The sequence below is a fragment of the Ursus maritimus genome, unplaced genomic scaffold (genome assembly GCF_017311325.1).
Source record: "Ursus maritimus isolate PB19 unplaced genomic scaffold, ASM1731132v1 scaffold_28, whole genome shotgun sequence".
Lineage (NCBI taxonomy): Eukaryota > Metazoa > Chordata > Mammalia > Carnivora > Ursidae > Ursus > Ursus maritimus.
Genome location: NW_024425341.1, coordinates 6,165,089 through 6,184,189, shown reverse-complemented (window position 1 = coordinate 6,184,189; position 19,101 = coordinate 6,165,089). Strand labels below are relative to the sequence as shown.

The following is a 19,101-nucleotide window of genomic DNA, read 5'->3' as shown; positions in this document are numbered from 1 at the left end:
AAAAAGAGTATTAGAGAAATCCTAGTTGATATCAACTGCTGATGATTATGAACTCTTGGAGTACTTATGTGGTGAGACTTTCCATGTTTTTCATGAGAAGCACCACAGGAGGAGTTCTGCTGTTTAGAGGTACTCTGTTGTTGCTTGGATTGGGTTTGTTCTCTGTGAAATGGACAGGGAATTCACTGAACAGTATATCGCTTTCACCCTGCACAATCAGGGTGAAGGGCAGAGGTAGAAGCAGACTCCCCGCTGAGCAGGGAGCCCAACATGGGACTTGATCCTGGGTCTCTGGGATCATGACCTGAGCCGAAGGTAGATGCTTAACTGACTAAGCCACCCAGACACCCTAAAATAAATCTTTAAAGAAAAAAAAAAGCGTTTATTTATTTCTTGTAGTTGCTGTTATGTTTTATCTTTTGGCATATGAGCTGTTTTCAAAATATAGCTTATTGTCATTAGATACAAGTTTCCCTTCATTAAAATAGTCTACTTGGACACTGATGAAGTTGCTGTGGTCCTAGCAGCCCACTGGATTCTAGACACACTTGGGATTCCATAACATTTTTAAAAAAGATTTTATTTCTTTATTTGAGAGAGAGAGCGCACATGAGTTGGGGGAGGAGGAGAGGGAGAGGGACAAGTAGACTGCCCACTAAGTGTGGATCCCTTGACCCTGAGACCCAAGCCAAAATCAAGAGCCAGGTGCCCAACTGACTGAGCCACCCAGGTGCCCCTTTCTGACATTTTTAATAGCATAATTTTTTTTTTTTACTACCAAAGTAATGGAACTTCATTACTAACTATTTGGAAAATAAAGAAAAGGGGGGGAAACACTAATTCTGCCATCCTAATAGATCTGTATTTTGGTAAATTTGTTTTCCCTTTCCCTATTATGTTTATACAGCTTTAAACTTATTGTACATGCACTTTAAAAAAAAAGATTTATTTATTTTAGAGGGAGAGAGAGAGAGAGACCTCACACGAGTGGGGGGAGGGGTAGAGAGAGAAGGAAAGGAAGAGAATCTCAAGCAGACTCCCTGCTGAGCACGGAGCCCAACATGGGGCTCCATCCCAAAACCCTGAGATCATGACCTGAGCCGAAATCAAGAGTCAGATGCTTAACCAACAGCCACCCAGGTACCCCACACATACACTCTTTTGTATGACTTTTTATCATATGTACTTTCCATGTTATAGGGTGAAATAACAGGTGAAGTTTTTTTTTTAATATTAAGGAAATTTTCAAACAATCGGAAGGAGAATAGCACAGTAATCTGTGTAATCATCTCAGCTTCAGTAAGTATCAGTACACAGCCATATTGTTTCATCTGTATCCTCGTATTATTTTGAAGCAAATTCCAGACATATTGTTTTACTTGTAAATACTCAAGTGTATATCTTTAAAAAATAAGGAAGTTTTAAAAACATAATGCCATTATTAAAACTTAAAAAAACTAAAAGTAATTCTGTAATATTATTAAGTGGTCAGTTCTAACAGTGAATTTTTTTTTTAAAGATTTTATTTATTTATTTGAGAGAGAGAGAGAGCAAGAGAGAGCACAAGCCAGGAGAGAGGCAAAGGGAGAGGGAGAAGCAGGCTCCCCGCTGAGCAGGGAGGCTGATGCAGGGCTCCATCCCAGGACCCCAGGATCATGACCTGAGCTGAGGGCAAATGCATAACCGACTGAGCCACCTAGGTGCCCCTCTAACAGTGAATTTTAAGACAATAAAATTCCCTCAATGAATAGTCCATTATGTACTCATTCTATTATTATAGGACATTTAGGTTGTTTACAATTTTGTGTGATTATAAATAATGCTGTGTTGAACAAATTCACACCTGTAACTCTTTCTCTAGCTGAATCTTTTTTTTTTTTTTAAAGATTTTATTTATTCATTTGACAGAGAGAGAGAGACAGCGAGAGAGGGAACACAAGCAGGGGGAGTGGGAGAGGAAGAAGCAGGCTTCCAGTGGAGGAGCCTGATGTGGGGCGCGATCCCAGAACGCCGGGATCACGCCCTGAGCTGAAGGCAGACGCTTAACAACTGAGCCACCCAGGCGCCCCTCTCTAGTTGAATCTTAAGAAGGATTTCTAGAAGTTGAATAACGGTACAAAAAGTCACATGATGTTTTATCAAGTTTGTAACTGTGTGCGTTATATTAAGGATATTTTTTAGGCACATAGGTGGATCACTTTCACAGGCCTGTAGGAGCTTTAACAAAGGCATGGTTCATCGTCCTTCCGGTTGGGGAGTGCCTTGCTGGAGCTTCCATTGCACCTGTTGCTGCATGCGATTCTTTGGCCATGTGGTGATAATAGCCTGTCTTTTATCTCCTTGCCATAAAAGTATGGCTAAGAATTTAAGTTATTTTCCACAGAATTATGTCTGCCCTCTTACTTTGAGTCATCCCATTTTTTGATTTGTTAGAGTAGGAATCAAATTTGAATATTATTTTCTTCAGTCATTAACAACTGTTTAAGCTATCAGGAGCCTTTTTTAAAATTGAGGCATAATTAACATATAATGTTGTATTAGTTGCAGAAGTACAATATGATGATTAGTATTTGTATACAATGGGAGATGGTCACCACAGTGAAGTCTAGTTAACATTGCAGGGATTCTTTTCTTGTTCTTCTACCTAAAGCGGAAAAGATTATCTTAGATGAGTATAGGAAAACTCGATTCTGTGTTTTTACCATTCAAAGTTTAGCTTTAATCTTGTTTGGATAATTAAACTAGGATTCTGGGTTCCAATAATAGTCTGGAGAGGTGATTTAAAACTACGGTAAGCAACATATGAAGAATTTGCCTCTGCAGTGTATTTACTTGGGAAGCAGAGTGGGATAGTATAAAGAACATGGTCTTTGGGGTCAGATCTGGTTTCATTTCTTGCTGTTGCCATAATAATAGTAACAACAGTGATATTATAAATAATAACCATTTATTGAGCATACTATATGCCAGACCGTATGCTAAGCATTTCTGTATATCATCTCATTTAATTTTCATAGTAGTCCTGCAAGGTAAGTTTATGATTTCCATTTTTCTGGTGGAGAAACGAAAGCTCAAGAGAGGTCAAACACAAAGACAGAGCTAGGTCTGTCTCTCTAGTCTTCTCTCAGTCGTATCATGTTTATTTTCTTCTCTGTCTAGCCTTTCTCCCGGGTTTCTGGAACCCCTCCCCAGGGGTGGGCACAAGTTCTCCGCTGTTAGATATAATTGTTAGGTATACTTATGGAAGTGTTTGGAAAGCACTGCTCTGAGGCCATCACTTCATCATGCATCACAACGTAATCTCCCATTGTTACAACACAGACTCTACAGTGATAATCTGGGTTTAATATGTGGTTATATGGTCATAATATATGAGAGAAAGAATGCTTCAGAGATTGCTTAGGGAGTTCATATTTCTTTTTTTTTTTTTTTTTAAGATTTTATTTATTCATTTGATAGAGAGCACAAGCAGGGGGAACGGCAGGCAGAGGGAGAGGGAGAAGCATACTCCCCGCTGCACAAGGAGCCCTATGTGGGACTCGATCCCAGGACCCCAGGATCATGACCTGAGCTGAAGGCAGATGCTCACCCGACTGAGCCACCCAGGCACCTGGGAGTTCATAGTTTCATTAGTTACTGATCTTTTTCCTTCCCAAATTTTTCAAAGTTGCATATTAAGTCAGGGCATTTCAGTTCTTCTATTCAGTCATCTTTTTTTCTTTCAACTTTGCTTTTTTACAGAGTTTGAATTCTTACACAAATGGAGTGTATGGCTCACCGTACCACACCGGTCCTGCGGCAAATACTGCCTCATACTCTGGGGCTTATTACACACCTGGATATACTCAGACCAATTACTCCCCAGAGGTTCCAAGCACTTACCGTTCACCTGGCAACAGCCCAGCCCCAGTCTCTCGTTGGCTGTATCCTCAGCAGGACTGCCAGACTGAAGCAGCCCCTCTTAGGGGGCAGGTTCCAGGATATCCTGCTTCACAGGTGAGCAGTTTTCTGTTGGGTTTTTATTTTTTAATATTCTGTGAGTGAGGGGTGCTTGGGTGGCTCAGTCAGTTAAGCGTCCGACTCTTGGTCGTAAGTTCAAGCCCTGCGCTGGGCTCCACACTCGGAGCCTACTTTAAAAAAATTCTATGAGTGATACCATGTTTATGGTCCACTTAAGGGGAGTTCTAATACATCTTTGTGCTTCCTAATAGCATATGGGTCCACTTATTTATAATATATGGGACAGACTTATGCTGTACTTTAGCCATTGAATTTTAAGCTTTCTCCTTCTGAGTTTGATTGTCACTAAATCTGCCCCTTGTATCTTTGGAACCAAGTTTTTTTTTTTGGCTTAGAGAAGTCACTACAACTGATTGGAGATGCTACAACTTAGCTCAGTAGCAGCTAAAGTATACTCTGTTAAGCAGAGAGGAAGCATCTCAGTCTGTTTAGAGTATTTTCATTACTTTGTTAAGTTTTTTTTTAGCAGTGACCAGCATATTTCCTTCCTCTCAATCTAGAACCCTGGAATGACCCTGCCCCATTATCCTTATGGGGATGGTAATCGTAGTGTTCCACAACCAGGACCAACTGTACGACCACAGGAGGACTCATGGGCTTCTCCTGGTGCTTATGGAATGGGAACTCGTTACCCCTGGCCTTCAGCTGCCCCCTCAGCACCACCTGGGAATCTCTACCTGAGTGAGAGTACTCCACCATGGCCTAGCAGCAGCTCTCCTCAGTCACCTCCCTCACCACCACCCCATCAGCCCAAGGTAGGAGACCTTCTAAACGTTCTTTTGGTGTTTGGGTAATTGAGAGAGCACAACATGGACATTTTCTGCATTGGTGTGGATTAAATGGGGACTAATCACAAAAAGTTGGTGATTACTACCTGTAGCTTTACATGGCCCAGTTTCTTTTTTTCTTTTAATAAGCTTTATTTTTTAGAGCAGTTTCAGGTTCGCATCTTTTTTGTAAAAGACAGAAAAATGCTCATTTACTCTTTGTTGTACTATCTGAATGTTTAACAAAGTCAAAGATGTATTTTATTACCTCGATCTGTAGACAAAAGACGATACCAATGTGAAATTGTATAAACCATAGACTTGAACATCATTTGCCTGTGGCTAGGTTCCTTTTTAAGATCTGTCTTAAGGTTTTAACTCTGTAAGGAAAAAACCATCTAATTCCTATTTATTAAGTCACTGTGGATTGTGAGGTGGGAAGGATAGATTATGAGGTGTTCGTGATGATGAGCGCTTCAGGGTAGATTCCAGCCATTATTCTCAGGAATTCTCTGCCTTTTACTTGACAGAGCACTCCTTTTATCTTTTTAGGGTTGTGTTTTTCTCAAATGATTAAGGAGGGAGGTCCAGTTTTATTAGTGGGGAATCTTTTCATGTACCTTCATGGTCAGGTGAAAGATGTGGGCTAACAAATCTGTTGTTGATGGATTCCCGTTAAAACTGCTCTTTTCCCCTCTTTGCTCTCCCACTCCAAGGATTCCTCATACCCCTATAGCCAATCAGATCAAGGCATGAACCGGCACAACTTTCCTTGCACTGTCCATCAGTACGAGTCCTCGGGAACGATGAACAATGATAATTCAGATCTTTTGGATTCCCAAGTCCAGTATAGTGCTGAACCTCAGCTGTATGGTAATGCCAGCAACGAACACCCCAGCAATCAAGATCACAGTGATAATCTTCCTGAAGAGTGTTTATCTTCAGATGAAGGTACTCCCCCAAGTATTAAAAAAATTATACATGTGCTGGAGAAGGTCCAGTATCTTGAGCAAGAAGTAGAAGAGTTCGTAGGGAAAAAGACAGACAAGGCATACTGGCTCCTGGAAGAAATGCTAACCAAGGAACTTTTGGAACTGGATTCAGTTGAAACTGGGGGCCAGGACTCTGTCCGGCAGGCCAGGAAAGAGGCTGTTTGTAAAATCCAGGCCATACTGGAAAAACTGGAAAAAAAAGGATTATGAAGGATTTAGAACAAAGGGGAAGCCTGTTACTAACTTGACCAAAGAACTCCTGATTTTGGTTAATTAACCCTCTTTTTGAAATGCTTGTTGGTGACAAGAAGCAATACATTCCAACTTTCCTTTGATTAAAACTTGAAAAACTGGTAAAGGACTTGAAAGAACATTTTAGTTATGAGTTGTTTTCAGTTTTCAGACCAATGAATGTAATAGGAAACTGTGGAGTTACCCTTATTGCCACGTAGACTCACTCCTTAAGAAATTTGTGGATATCTACAAGCTGCTTCTTATCAGCAGGAGGGAAACACGCTTTATGTAACAGGCTTATCAAAAATCTACCAGATGAGACTGGATATAATCTGAGGCAAACAGGCTCTGTTTTTTTAACCATCTGGATTGTCACATTTTTGTACATTGTGACTGCTTTCAGCATACACTTCATGTGTAAATTACAGCTTGGACTTTAGCCTCCTTGGACCTCTGTTTTGTTTTGTTATTTGCAGTTCACAAATATAGTATTATTCTCTACTTCTTGGTACGTTTTGTAGTAATATGTTTAATATAATTATTCAAGAGACTATATTGACAGCCAGATAGTATGGCAGTTCTGAATGAATTTATATCTTTCCACCACTTGAACATATTGCAGTGTGTAGTGAGTTCTTGAGCTAAAATTGTCTCTTTTTTTGTATCTATTATTAGGGTAGAGTTACCACTTCTACTTTTCATGTTAATAGTGGAAGGCGAATTGGGAGATGGCAAGGGCACAGGAATGAAATGTTTGTGGCCATTTTCTTTTTTGCTTTTTTATTGGTTTTGGATAAAGATCCACCTTAAAATTTCCTTCCCCTGCCCCCTAATTATCTTTTCACTGCTGCTGCTTCCATGTAGAGCATTACGATAGATACAGATGAAAAATTAAAGCCACAATGAGAATAAATAACTGCAAAAGTAATAAATGTGACCATTTGGAAATGCGCTTCTCTATCTAAAATAATTAGTTTCACCATGAAGATCCCTATGAGCAGACTTCAGCTCAGTTTGTAGTTGAAAACAATGAGGGTAATAAAGGATTCATGCTCAGGGAATGAATCAGCCATAGCGAGAGTGGGAAATTTTCTTCTTCTAAAGGTAGATTTGATGTTTAGCTTTATTTCCTAGGATAAATTGTTTTATAAAAAAGATGTTTATTACCATTAATTACGGTCATTACAGAGCCAGATTTGAGAAAGGGTTATTGAAAGGGTCTTAGCTGGGCTTGCTTGGGTAGCTCTATGCTATGGTGTGGAAGAGACTTAGGTAAATGACTTACTTTTTCTGTCGAAGTGAGTTCTAGTATACAGTATCTGTTATTGGAAAAACAGCTCTTTCTTAATAAGATATCCAAGTGATAACTGTTTTTTCTAGACTCATTAGTCTAGTGATAATAGACTAGTCTATTAGTGATAATAAATCTATCAGCCATCTCCTCTCCCCCTTTTTTTTTTTTTTTTGGTTAAGTAGGCTCCATGCCATGGAAGTCCAATGTAGGACTCCCAACCCTGAGATCAAGACCTGAGCTGAAATCAAGGGTTGGCCACCCAACCGACTGAGCCACCCAGGTGCCCCCGTCTCCTCTCCTTTTAAACAAAACCAGACAAATATATATGATGAGAAGAAATGGAGTAAAAATATTGGCTGGGTCTTATGGGTAGGATGTATGACTTTATGGGATAATATGGTAACAATTTTATTCTAGGATTTTTGTTTTTGGCCTAATACAGGAATGTTAAAAAAAGGCTTTCTATGAAAATTAGGAAATTTTACTTGAAACTAAAAATTTGGAAGGGGGAGAACGTTAAAGCCAACTTAAAGGAAACTGGTGAAACAGTGACTCAGTGACTAATTCAGGAGAGAACACTGTTATTTAACCAAGGGCCCAAGATACCAATGTCCATGAAGTCTCAGTTTTTACACACACACACACACACACACACACACACACACACACATTATGTACCTATATGTGTATGGTTTTTAGCAGCTTTTTTTTGAATTTTGAGATAATTTTGGACCTCCCAAAGACTTGTAAAATTAGTAGTTTCTGTACTCTTCTCGAACTTCCCCTTATGTTAACATCTTATATAACCATAGAACAATTGTCAAATTAATAAATTAGCCTTGATACAATACCGTTAACTGAAGTAGACAGTTTAAAAAAGTAGAGATTTTCTTGGTCTTTTCACTGATGTCCTTTTACTGTTCCAAGATCCCCTGCAGGATTCTACCTTGCATTTAGTTGTCATGTCTCCATAGTGTCCTCCCAGTCTGTGACAGTGTATCATGCCACCTGATGTCATAATGTGTTTCTGGTGTTGTTAACCTTAATCGCTATCTAGGGTGGTGTCTGCTAGGATTCTCTACTGTAAAATGCCTACGTTTTTCTTTGTAGTGACTAAATATTCGCTGGAGATACTTTGAGACTATGCAAATGTTTCTGCTTAAACTATTGCCCACTCATTTTCGTGTCCACTGCCAGATCTTGCTCGTGTCAGTTACTACTGTGGTGTTCGAGTGGTGATTTTCTGTTTCTTTAATTTCTTTTACATGTACTAATTGGAATTCTTCTGTAAGGAAGGGTTATCACATTTGGATTTATATTTTTAATAAGATATTCAGGATCAGTACAAACTTAGAACTTAAAGATGTAAACCATGTTAAGATGATTCCACATACCAATATCAAAGAAAGGAAAGTTTTGGTAACCTGCTTCAGAAAATATAATGAACTTAAGAAGGAAAATAGTATCTATTGTTTGTGGGTTTGGTTCAGTATTTGACCTAGTATTGACTTCAGACTGAATTCAGAATTTTCTTGGAGTTTCACATCTGGACTTTCTAAAAGTCTCTAAATTTGTATTACTTTGGGGATAGTTTTTGTCAAAATCTTGAATATAGTTAGACCTGGCATGTTAAATACAGCTATGTCTTCTTTATAATAAGCCATTATTGTTTCACATATAAATGCCAATATGAATATTGAGACAAATATGCCCTCATGAAGTATCTGGATGGCGGGTTATGCTTGTCTCTACATTGTTGGTATGGAATTCTTCTAAATGCTTTCAAAAATAGGGTTTTGAAAACAGTTCTTTAGTCGTCAATGTAATACCGTTAAAGGTAGGTAGATTTAAAATAAAGTTGAAGACTATAGATTAAATTGCATTTACAAAAAAGATTTTGGGGAGATGGATAGTTGATGAGTGGAATTTTTCATCTTTTTTTTTCTTTTTAAGAAAGTTATAAGCTTAAAGACTCAATTCTGTGGAAGTTACAAGGGTAAAGCGTCAGTTCTGTGACAGGGGCCATGCTTCTGCTCCCAGTCCCTTGTTTTCTTCTACAAAAGCAAGCACTTTTGTATTTTGAATCTTAACAAATTCTCTCCATATTTTTGTTGTTCTGTTGTTTTTTTAGTTGCTGTATCATTTATTTCTGCTCTAATCTTTATTATTTCCCTCCCTCTGCTGCTTTTGGGTTTTGTTTGTTCTTTTTCTAGCTCCCTTAGGTGTTATCTCCATATTTTAAATTTTTATTTATTTATTTATTTTTTAAGTAATCTCTACACCCATTATGGGGCTTGAACTTACAACCCCAAGATCAAGAGTTGCACACTCCACCGACTGAGCCAGCCAGGCACCTTTCCATATTTTTTTAATGACACAATTGTATTGCTTTTATCAATTTTAGGTCATTTCTACTAGTTTTCTATTATAGAGGCTGAAGGTTGGGTTTATCTCTCTGCTCTTAACCATACACACATCTCAGTCCTCATCCCCCAAACTCAAAATCCCCCCCAGTCTAGTTATAGGATGATTTTGTTGTACATTATTATGACCATGTAAATGCTAACTGGAGCTGAGTCGTGTTGTAAACCATGATTACTTTTCCTTTCCTGAACAACAACTTCTTTTCCCTGCAGTTAATCATTTATTTATTGCGTTTGCTCAGATAGCTAATTTGACCTCAAGCCCTCCATCATGTGTAAATCTTCTTTTAAGATGTTCAGACAGATAGTTTAGTAATTTCAAACTCCTGAAGAAGTCTACCCTGGAGCCTTCTGACTGGAGAACTGGTATGTTCTGATTGTGTATTATCATTCTGGGATCTTCTACTTATCCTGGTTTTGCTTCTCCTGCTAGTTTCCTGTTCTCTGTAGCTTATGTCTTTCTCTTAATTTATTCCCTCAGTTTGGTAGAGCAGGTTTTCCAGTAACTTCCTGCAAAAGGGTGCAGGAGAAATAGTTTTTTTTTACATCTTACATATTTGAAAATGTATTTTCATGATCCTTTGTATAAAACCCTTTTCTCTGGAGGCTTGTATGATATTTTTGTCCCTTGTGTTCTGAAATTTCCTAACAGTGTAGCTTTGGTGTGGGTCTATTTTTGTGCATTTTACTGGGCACATTTCATTCTGGAAACTCATATCCTAAGTCCTATGACATTGTCTTGATTTTGTGTTTTAATTTTCCCCCTCCATCACCCTCATCTGTTAACTCTTTATAGAATTCCTGCTGTTTCTGTTATAGATCTCTTAGACTTTTTTTTTTTTAAGAGAGAGGGAGAGTGTGTGGGGTGGGGGGGGGACAGAAGTAGAGAGAAGATCTTAAGCAGGGTCCATGTCCAGTGCAGAGCCCAACACGGGGCTCAGTCTCACGATCCTGAGATCAAGACCTGAGCTGAAATCAAGAGTCGGATGCTTAACCCAGTGAGCCACCCAGGTGCCCCCAGACTGGTTCTTTGATCACTTTTCTTTTTTACTTTTTGCCTTTCTGCTGTACTTTGCGGGAGGTTTACTCACCTTTACCTTCTAAATCTTCATTGAATTTTACATTTCTACTGTTTATTTTTAAATTTTAAGAATTTTTGTTTTTTGTGTTCCTTTATGGAATTCTGCTTTTGTTTTTGGTTGTAGTATCTTCTATCTCTGAGGACTATTAATGCTAATTTCTCAGTGTTTCCTTTTTACTGAATAATGGATTTCCTCCATAATTGCTTTTTTTCCTTTCTGTTTTGATCTCCATCTTTATCTTGTTAGAGATATTTTCTCAAATGTCTGTTAGTTCATGGTTGTGTTTTCTAGTGGAGACCCAAAATTGTTTCTAGAAAATGCTTCCTCACCATTTCGTTTTTATTTTTTCATATTTGTTAGAAGGGAATGGCTCTTTTAAATCTGAAATTAGGAAGGGAGGATTGTCTGAATAATTTTCATCCTGTGTGTAAATGCGAGGTTTTATACTCCCATGTGGCTTTTCTCACCAGGAGTGAGAAACTCACTCACTCTCATTCCTCTGACAGTGAGGATTTAGGGGTTTCTGGGATCAGGGCATATTTTCTGTCTGCCAACCCTTAGATGTCCTTTGATTTTGCAATATATACTTTGTCTTCATAGGCTAATGTTAAGAGTAGTGTTGTCTAATAAATTATAGGACTTCTAGTTACATTTGGATTTCAGATAAGTAACATCATTTTAAAAAAATGATTATGTTCCAAATATTGTATGGGACATACTGATACTAAAAATGACTATTTTCCTGAAATTCAGATTTATTGGAGGTACTGTATTTTTTGAAGTTTTTGAGATACTTGTAGATTCACATGCAATTTTAAGAAATAATGCACAGCTTTCATGTACTCTTTACCTGGTTTCCTGCAATGGTAATATTTTGCAAAACTTAACTGCAGTGTCACAACGAGCATATTGACACTGATGCAGTCAAGAAACAGAACAATTCCACCACATTTATTCTTACTATTGACCTTTCATAGGCACACCTACTTCTCCTTTCCCACCATACTTAAACCTGTGGCAATCACTAACCTGTTTTCCATTTCTGAATTTTGCCATTTTGAGAATGTTATATAAGTAGAATTGTACAGTACTATAACCATTAGAGACTGGCTTTTTTTCACTCAGGATAATTCTCTTGAGAGCCATTCCAGTTGTTTCCTATATCAGTAGTTCTTTTTTTATTGCTAAGTAGTAGTCTGTGATACGGATATACCACAGTTTAACCACTCATCTATTGAAGACATCGGAGTTGTTTCCAATTTGGGGCTGTTATGAATAAAGCTGCTATGTACATTCATGTACAGGTTTTTGTGTGGACATGGTTTTCATTTCTTTGGGAAAAATGCCCAGGAATGCAGCTCTGGGCCATAGTGTCGTTGCATGCTTAAGTTCGTAGGAAATTACCAAACTTTTCTAGAGTGGCCGCGCTATTTTACATTCCCACCAGCATGGATGAATTTCTCTGCATCCTTGCCAGTATTTGATGGTGTCACTATTTTTTTATTTTAGGTGTTCCGATAGATGTGTAGTGATACCTCGTTGTGGTTGAATTTGCATTTCCTTAGTAGTTAATGATGTTGAACATCTCTGCACGTGCTTATTTGCCACCTGTGTATTCTCTCCCGTGAAATGTCTGTGTGTCTTTTGCTCATTTTAGGGGGATTTATTTTAATAAGCTGCTTATTTTAGAGTAGTTTAGATTTATAGAAGAATTACAATGCTACAGAGTTCCTTTATATTCTGCATTCTATTAATACTTTAAATTAGTATTGTACATTTGACACAATTAATGGACCAATAAGGATAGATTCTCATTAACTAAAATGCATACTTTCTTCAGATTTCCTTAGTTTTTACCTAACAACGTTTTCCTCTTCCAGGATCCCATTCAGAATACCACATTACGTCTAGTAATCATATCTTCTTAGGAGCCTGTTTGCTGTGACAGTTTCTCAGACTTTCCCTGTTTTTGATGACCATGACCATCTTGAGGAGTACTAGTACTGGTCAGATATTTTGTAGACTACCCCTCAGCTGGGATTTGTCTGATGTTTGTCTCCTATACACTGGGGCTGTGGGTTTTTGGGAGGAAGACCACAGAGGTAAGTGTCCATCTCATGTATCAAATAACTTACACTGTTGATGTTAACCTTAATCACCTGGCTGAGGTAGTGTTTGTTAGGTTTCTCCACCGTAAATTACTTTCTTTTCCCCTTTTTCCTACTGTACTCTTTGGAAGGAAGTCCTTATACACAGCTCCACACTTAAGGAGTAGGGAGTTATCCTCCACCTCCTCGAGAGTGTTTATCTACATAAAGTATTTGGAATTTCCCTGCAAGGGATATTTGTCTGTTCTCCCATTTGTTTGTTTGTTTAATCAATTTATATCAGTATGGATTCATAGATATTTATTTTATACTGTGTTATGATCTAATACTACCTTATTTATTTTGTTGCTCAGATTCTCTTGCTTTGGCCATGGGAGCTCTCTCAGTTGTGTCCTTTTGACATACCCCATCATTGTGTGTGGCCTTTTTTTTTTTCCCCACCCCCTTCCCTTACTTTCTGGCACTAGAAGAATCTCCAGGCTCATCTTATATATTTTCTGTTCTAGTTTTAGAATGAATTATTTCTCCAAGAAGCCCTGGTTCCTGTTATTGAAAAATGGTATTGAAACCAAACTTGGGCTCTATCATCCTCATTGCTGAATTTTGAGAATTCTTTGTTTTTTAGAGACAAGTCCCTTGTCGGATGTGTGGTTTGCAAATATTTTATCCTGGTCTGCAGCTTGTCCGTTCATCCTAACAGAGTCTTTCCCAGAGCAAAAGTTTTTAATTTTGAAGCAATCCTATTTATCATTTTTTCCTTTTAAGGAGTGGACTTTTGGTGTCAAGTCTCTAAGAACTTCTGGTTTATTTAACCCCAGTTCCTGAAGATTTTCTCCTATTTTTTTCTAAAAGTGTTATATTTTACATTTGTGTTTGCTACATTTACACTGGCTCTGAAGGGATGGAAAAATTCTTCCTCTACCCTCAAGGTCTTCCAGCTGGACTAAGAATTAAACTTACATGGGACAGATTAACAGGAGAAAAACACCAAAGTTTTATTATGGGTGCATGGAGGCCCAATAATGAAATTGAGACCTCAAGAAGTGACCAAGGCAGGCAGTATTTACACTTTTTAGACAGACAAATTTGTGAGGAACTGACAGGACAAAGAAAACTTAACTTTGGGAGGCTCAATTAGGAATTCTAAACAGAATTTGGGCTGTGGTAGTCAGTAAAAAGTGACAAGGGTTGTTTACACAGCCTCCTTGGCTGTAAATTTCCCATCTCTGGGCGATAAGGATGTCTCTTTTACCTCCTGGTGCAGGGAGGGTACCTTTCACATAGGAGACTTATTTCCTGCTTTCAGGGGACAGAGGAAGGTCAGAGTGTCCTTGCACAGCCTGTCTCTTAAGTAACTTTTAAAGATTATTTGAGAGAGAGAGCACAAGCAGGCAGAGGGGCAGAGAGAGAGGTCGAAACGCTGCTGAGCAGGGAGCCCGATGGTGGGCTCGATCCCAGAACCCTGGGATCATGACCTGAGCCAAAGGCAGACGCTTAACCGAGTCACCCAGGCGCCGCCCCTTAAGTAATCAATATGCCAACGTGGCCTATCATAGGGCCACCTGCCTTTGGCCCCTACAGCTCAGTCTGACAACCCTAGCCAACAGGAAGCCTTGGCTTGATGGAAACCTCCAAGAGCTAGAGGAGAGCCAGCTTGCCGCACAGCTTAAACTGAAGTTCTCAGGTTACCAGCCTCCAAAACAGCCCCCATTGCAGGAAGACAAAGATCATAAGGAAAGTATAAATCATTTTCCTCAAAGTAAAAACACTCTTAAGATTATCAAAGCTGAGGGCAGAAACTATTCAGTTGTGGCTATAAAGTAATACAATGCATTTTCATGAATGATTTATGGACTTAACAAAAATCACCAACTTTGGGTTGGAGGAGAACATCACGCTATTAATCACTAAGGTTTCTTCCAGTTCTAACATTCTTAATTTATAAACAAAGTTGGTGGTATAGCCAAAATTATAGCTCAGGTCTTCTGTTTCTTGATTTAAGCACCTTGCCTCATAGCAGCAGCCTGTATATTCTAGATTAAAATGTAGATTCATGACCCCTCTGATTAAACTCTTCTAGTTAATCAGAATCTCTGGCTGTTGGATCTAAAAATCTACATCTTAAAGAATGTACTTAGCGGGGGCGCCTGGGTGGCTCATTTGGTTAAGCTCTGCCTTCGGCTCCTGTCCTGATCCTAGAGTCCTGGGATTGAGTGCCTCGTCGGGCTCCCTGCTTGCTGCTCCCCCTGCTTGTGCTCTCTTTCTCTCTCTAATAGATTTTTTTAAAAGTGAAAATAAAGAATCTACTTAGCATATTGTTCCGTTCATTGAAGTTTGAGAATCACCGTCACAGCCTGAACTTCTGCTATTTTATAGTCAGAGCATCCAAGACAACTGTGGAGTGTTCTCAACTCGAGATACCTAGCTGTCCACCAGGGATTGAGGACTCCTGCCTCCAAAAACTATATATCCTTATGCCTAATGCCTTGATAGGCACTCAACACATCCATTTTGAATACTGAAATACGGTTTATTTCGGAAAGAAATGGGAATTCAAAATGGATGCCTCGCAATTTTTCTTACTTTGGATATGAAATCCAGTTGTTTTATGACCTTAGACTCCTGCTTTTGCTCTTGAGGCAACTTACTGGCAATTAGCATTATCTTTTGTATTAGAGCATGGAGTCAGGAAACTGCCTAGCACCAGAGACCAAATGTACCCCACTGCCTGCTTCTGTAAACAGTTTTGTTGGGATAGCCACACTCACCGCTTTACCTACTGTCTCTGGCTGCTTTTTTGCTACAACGGGAGACCTGATTATTTGTGACAGAAACCTTACGGCCCACAGAGCCTGAAATAGTTACCTGGCCCTTTACAGAAAAAGTTTGCTGCCCCCTCCACTAGAGAATTGAAAAGGACAATTTGTTTCAGATTTTGCTTTTTAAGGTGTTTTTTTTTTTCCTGGTAAAAGATCTGATATACAACTGCAAACAATAGCCAGTGAAAATTGAGTGGGATTTTTTTAAAGCGATATACCATAAAATATTCTCTTTTTCTGAACCTACCTACCTAGTGAGCCTTCTTGGTAACCTAAAATGTATACTGCTTAAAGCAGTGTTTCTCAAAGTGTAGATCCCATACTACCTGCCTTTAAATCATCTGGAGTGCTTGTTTAAAATGCAGATTCCTGAATCCCGCCAGAGACCTGAATGAGAATTTCTGGGGGGTATACCTGGACATTTGATAACTCCCTCTTTTGTAACTATCAATGTATGTGGCTCCTGTCTCTGTTATGACACTCAAGATATATTTATTTGTTTACCTGCTTGTCTCTTAAGATTGTGAACTCCTTCAGGGTAGGTGTTGTGTTATTCATTACTTTTATATTCCAAGCTGCTGGGTGGGCCCATTTAATTGCTGTAGTTCTCAAAGGGTAGTCCACGAATGCTGAGGGTCCTTTCAGGGATCACAAGATCAAAACTATTAATACTAAGACATGATTTGCTTTTTTTTTTGCTGTGTTTTTGACATTTGCACTGTTGATGCAAAAGCAGTGGTGGGTAAAACTACTGATGCCTTAGCAAGAATTAAGGCAGTGGAAATAAACTGTACTGTCAGTCCTTGTAGTGTGCACTGCCATGCGTTCATAATAAAAATAGTGCCCATTTCACTGAAGCATACTGTTCATGAAGTAAAAATTACTAATTTTATTAAATATTAACCCCCGCATTCACACCTTTTCATATTCTGTGTGATAAAATAGTATGCATGCAACAGTTCTGCTGACTGAAGTATGCTGGTCTGTTGAGGAGAAAGCACTTAAACTATTTGCACTGGTAACTGAACCAGCTACTCATTTTCTCATGGAACATCATTTTTATTTAAAAATACAGAGAAACTAGGGCTAGTTAGACTGAGCTATTTGATAAAGAGTCTCTTGAAAACAAGTGAGCTTGTTACTTCAAGGAAAACAACTGACAGTATTTATTCCCAATGATAAACTGTGACCCTTCAAGAAAAAAAGCAGACTTTAGAGAACTTTTATTTGCTAAGAGCTTGACAGCTTCCCAATACTTAAAGGCTCTTCTAATGAGACCGCTGGTAATTAAAAATGTATGTATAGTATAATGAAATGTGTTAACATTTGGAAGACTTAATAGCACAGTGAACTGATATTTTCCAAATAACCAATGCTTGATGTCATAAATCATGTATAGGTAAAAGATCCATTCAAAGTGCAAGATAGACCAATGGATTTTAATGTATCAGAATACAAAATATTCACTGACCTGTTTTTGGATTCCATATTGCAACGGACCTTTAAGAAGCCACCATTTGTTGAATTTTAGTGTAGCATTAAAAAGAATAGCCATAATTATCTGAAGAGGCTGTTAAAATACTTCTTCCTTCTCCAACTACATAGTTGAGGGAAGCTGGGTTTTCTTCATATACTTCAACCAAAACTAAAGTTGTAACAGTTTGAATGCAGAAGCAAATATGAGAATCCAACAGTTTTCTGTTAAACCAGACATTAAAGAAATTTTCAGAAATGTAAAGCAATGTCATTCTTTCCCCTGATTTTTTTCATTTTGGAAAATATTTTTCCATTAAAAATTTTATTTATAAGAAATGGGTTTTTAATGTTATTTTAAATGAATTAGTAAATATTTAAATTTGTTTTAATTTCTAATACAGTAAATAATGATAGATATAAGCTACATAACCAATACTCTTTAAGGTCCTCAATAATTTACAGGGTAAAGGGTTCCTGAGACCAAAAAAATTGAGAAGAGCTGGTACCGAGGATATAGAGATTTGGAGATAGAGGACCTAAATTCAAGGTCTGGTTTTGTCACTTAACTGACTGAGTTGAAGTAAGTTACTTACCTGCAGGCTCTGAAGACAGACACCGTGTTTGCTATTTTGGCTCCATCACTTGCTGATAGCATGACTTTGGAGAAGTCATTTTACCTCTCCAAATAGGGAGAACTATAGTCTGTACTTCAAGTTGTGAGGACTAAATGGGATTACACTTGTAAAATGCTTACAACCCTACCTAGAAGCAGTAAGAGCTCAGTAAATGCTAGCTCCTATTATTAGTCTATGATATTAGCTAGTCATCCGACAAGATCCTAGAGAATGGGACAACTCTGGCATTCCTTACCCTCTCCCTGGAGAGCAGAAGCTTTTTTAGGTGTTGTAAGTTTGAGAAGGTATAAGTAAACTTGTGAATATCTGTGTGTGGCTGTTAAACTGTAAGAGAATTAATGTTATAAAAATTCTTTTTTCTCGGTTTCTGAAGAAATAACAAAACTGAAAATATCCCTGAATCCTTGCCCTATAAACTAGTTAGAAAATAGACAAGTGTCTTACTGAATACTCAAAGGAGCGGAGGCCTTCCAGAAAACTAAATACCCAGGAGAGCAGGGCAGGCCACTAGCTTCAAGACTGTGGGAAATTCATTTCAACTTTTCACCTCAATTATGTCAACCCGTTTGGACCTCGCTTCCAACCCCTCGTGCAGCTTTTAAATCTGGTGAAGCTCACTTCTATATTTTTATAGATTTTTTTTTTTTTTTTGGCAGCCTCAAAATGCTAAGAAATGTAAGGGGGAGGCAAAGCCCCAGAGAGAAACTTTTTTCTTTGCAAATGCCAATGGTATCCATTCTCCTTTCACACCCATAAGTGGAAGCTGCTGCGAGCGCCCTTTCGTTCTATTGCTCACCAGGGTTGTGGCATCTGCGTTTCCAGCGGGTTCTCCCATCTTTCCTGGCCCTTTAGTACAGTTAGCCAGAGTAGTACCAGGGTCAGCGCGCCTCTTTTCCCATCAGTCTACCAAGTGAGGAGGCTGGGCTGGTTAATCCTGAAGAAGCTTTCTTTCACTGAAACAAAATGCTCCCTTACTCCTATAATGTCTTATCCCTCATCCCTGCCTCTCAAAGACCTCTGACCTCAGACGGAGATTCCGCGCGCCGGCTCAGAGCGGAGGGCACGCCCCACGCACAGCCCGCACGCCCAGCGCTTCGGCTCCCTGCCCGCAGGAAGGAGCCACATCTCGCGCGATTCCTTCCACCTCTCGCGACACTTCCTGCCAGTCTCCTGCGGCCCTCCTTGCCCCACCCATCGCTTCCACTCAGCGGTCCTCGAACCTCACCTTTGCTCTCAGTAGCCGGACCCGCT

The 19,101-nt window shown here is 38.9% G+C and overlaps 1 protein-coding gene and 1 long non-coding RNA gene across 4 annotated transcripts in view; one reads left to right on the top strand and one right to left on the bottom strand.

Moving 5' to 3' along the window:
* The window catches only part of BAG4 (BAG cochaperone 4), a 33,486-nt gene extending 26,972 nt beyond the window's left edge, over nt 1–6,514 (top strand). Inside the window, exons 3-5 of the mRNA XM_008686600.2 lie at nt 3,742–3,996; nt 4,521–4,775; nt 5,504–6,514. Of these exons, the coding sequence (XP_008684822.1) occupies nt 3,742–3,996; nt 4,521–4,775; nt 5,504–5,989 (996 nt within the window). The 3' untranslated portion in view covers nt 5,990–6,514. The remainder of the gene's footprint in view (nt 1–3,741; nt 3,997–4,520; nt 4,776–5,503) is intronic.
* Nucleotides 1,982–18,972, bottom strand: LOC103659126. Of its 3 annotated transcripts, none has more exons than XR_567408.2 (3): nt 17,809–18,957; nt 17,211–17,437; nt 1,982–2,644 (listed from the first exon to the last, which is right to left on the bottom strand). It is a non-coding gene; the product is annotated as an uncharacterized LOC103659126 (long non-coding RNA). The 3 variants fall into 3 exon arrangements; XR_567406.2 differs by lacking the exon at nt 1,982–2,644 and adding an exon at nt 5,840–5,968 and having other exon boundaries at nt 17,809–18,953; XR_567409.2 differs by lacking the exon at nt 1,982–2,644 and adding an exon at nt 13,379–16,377 and having other exon boundaries at nt 17,809–18,972.
* Between the last annotated feature and the right edge of the window lie 129 nt (nt 18,973–19,101).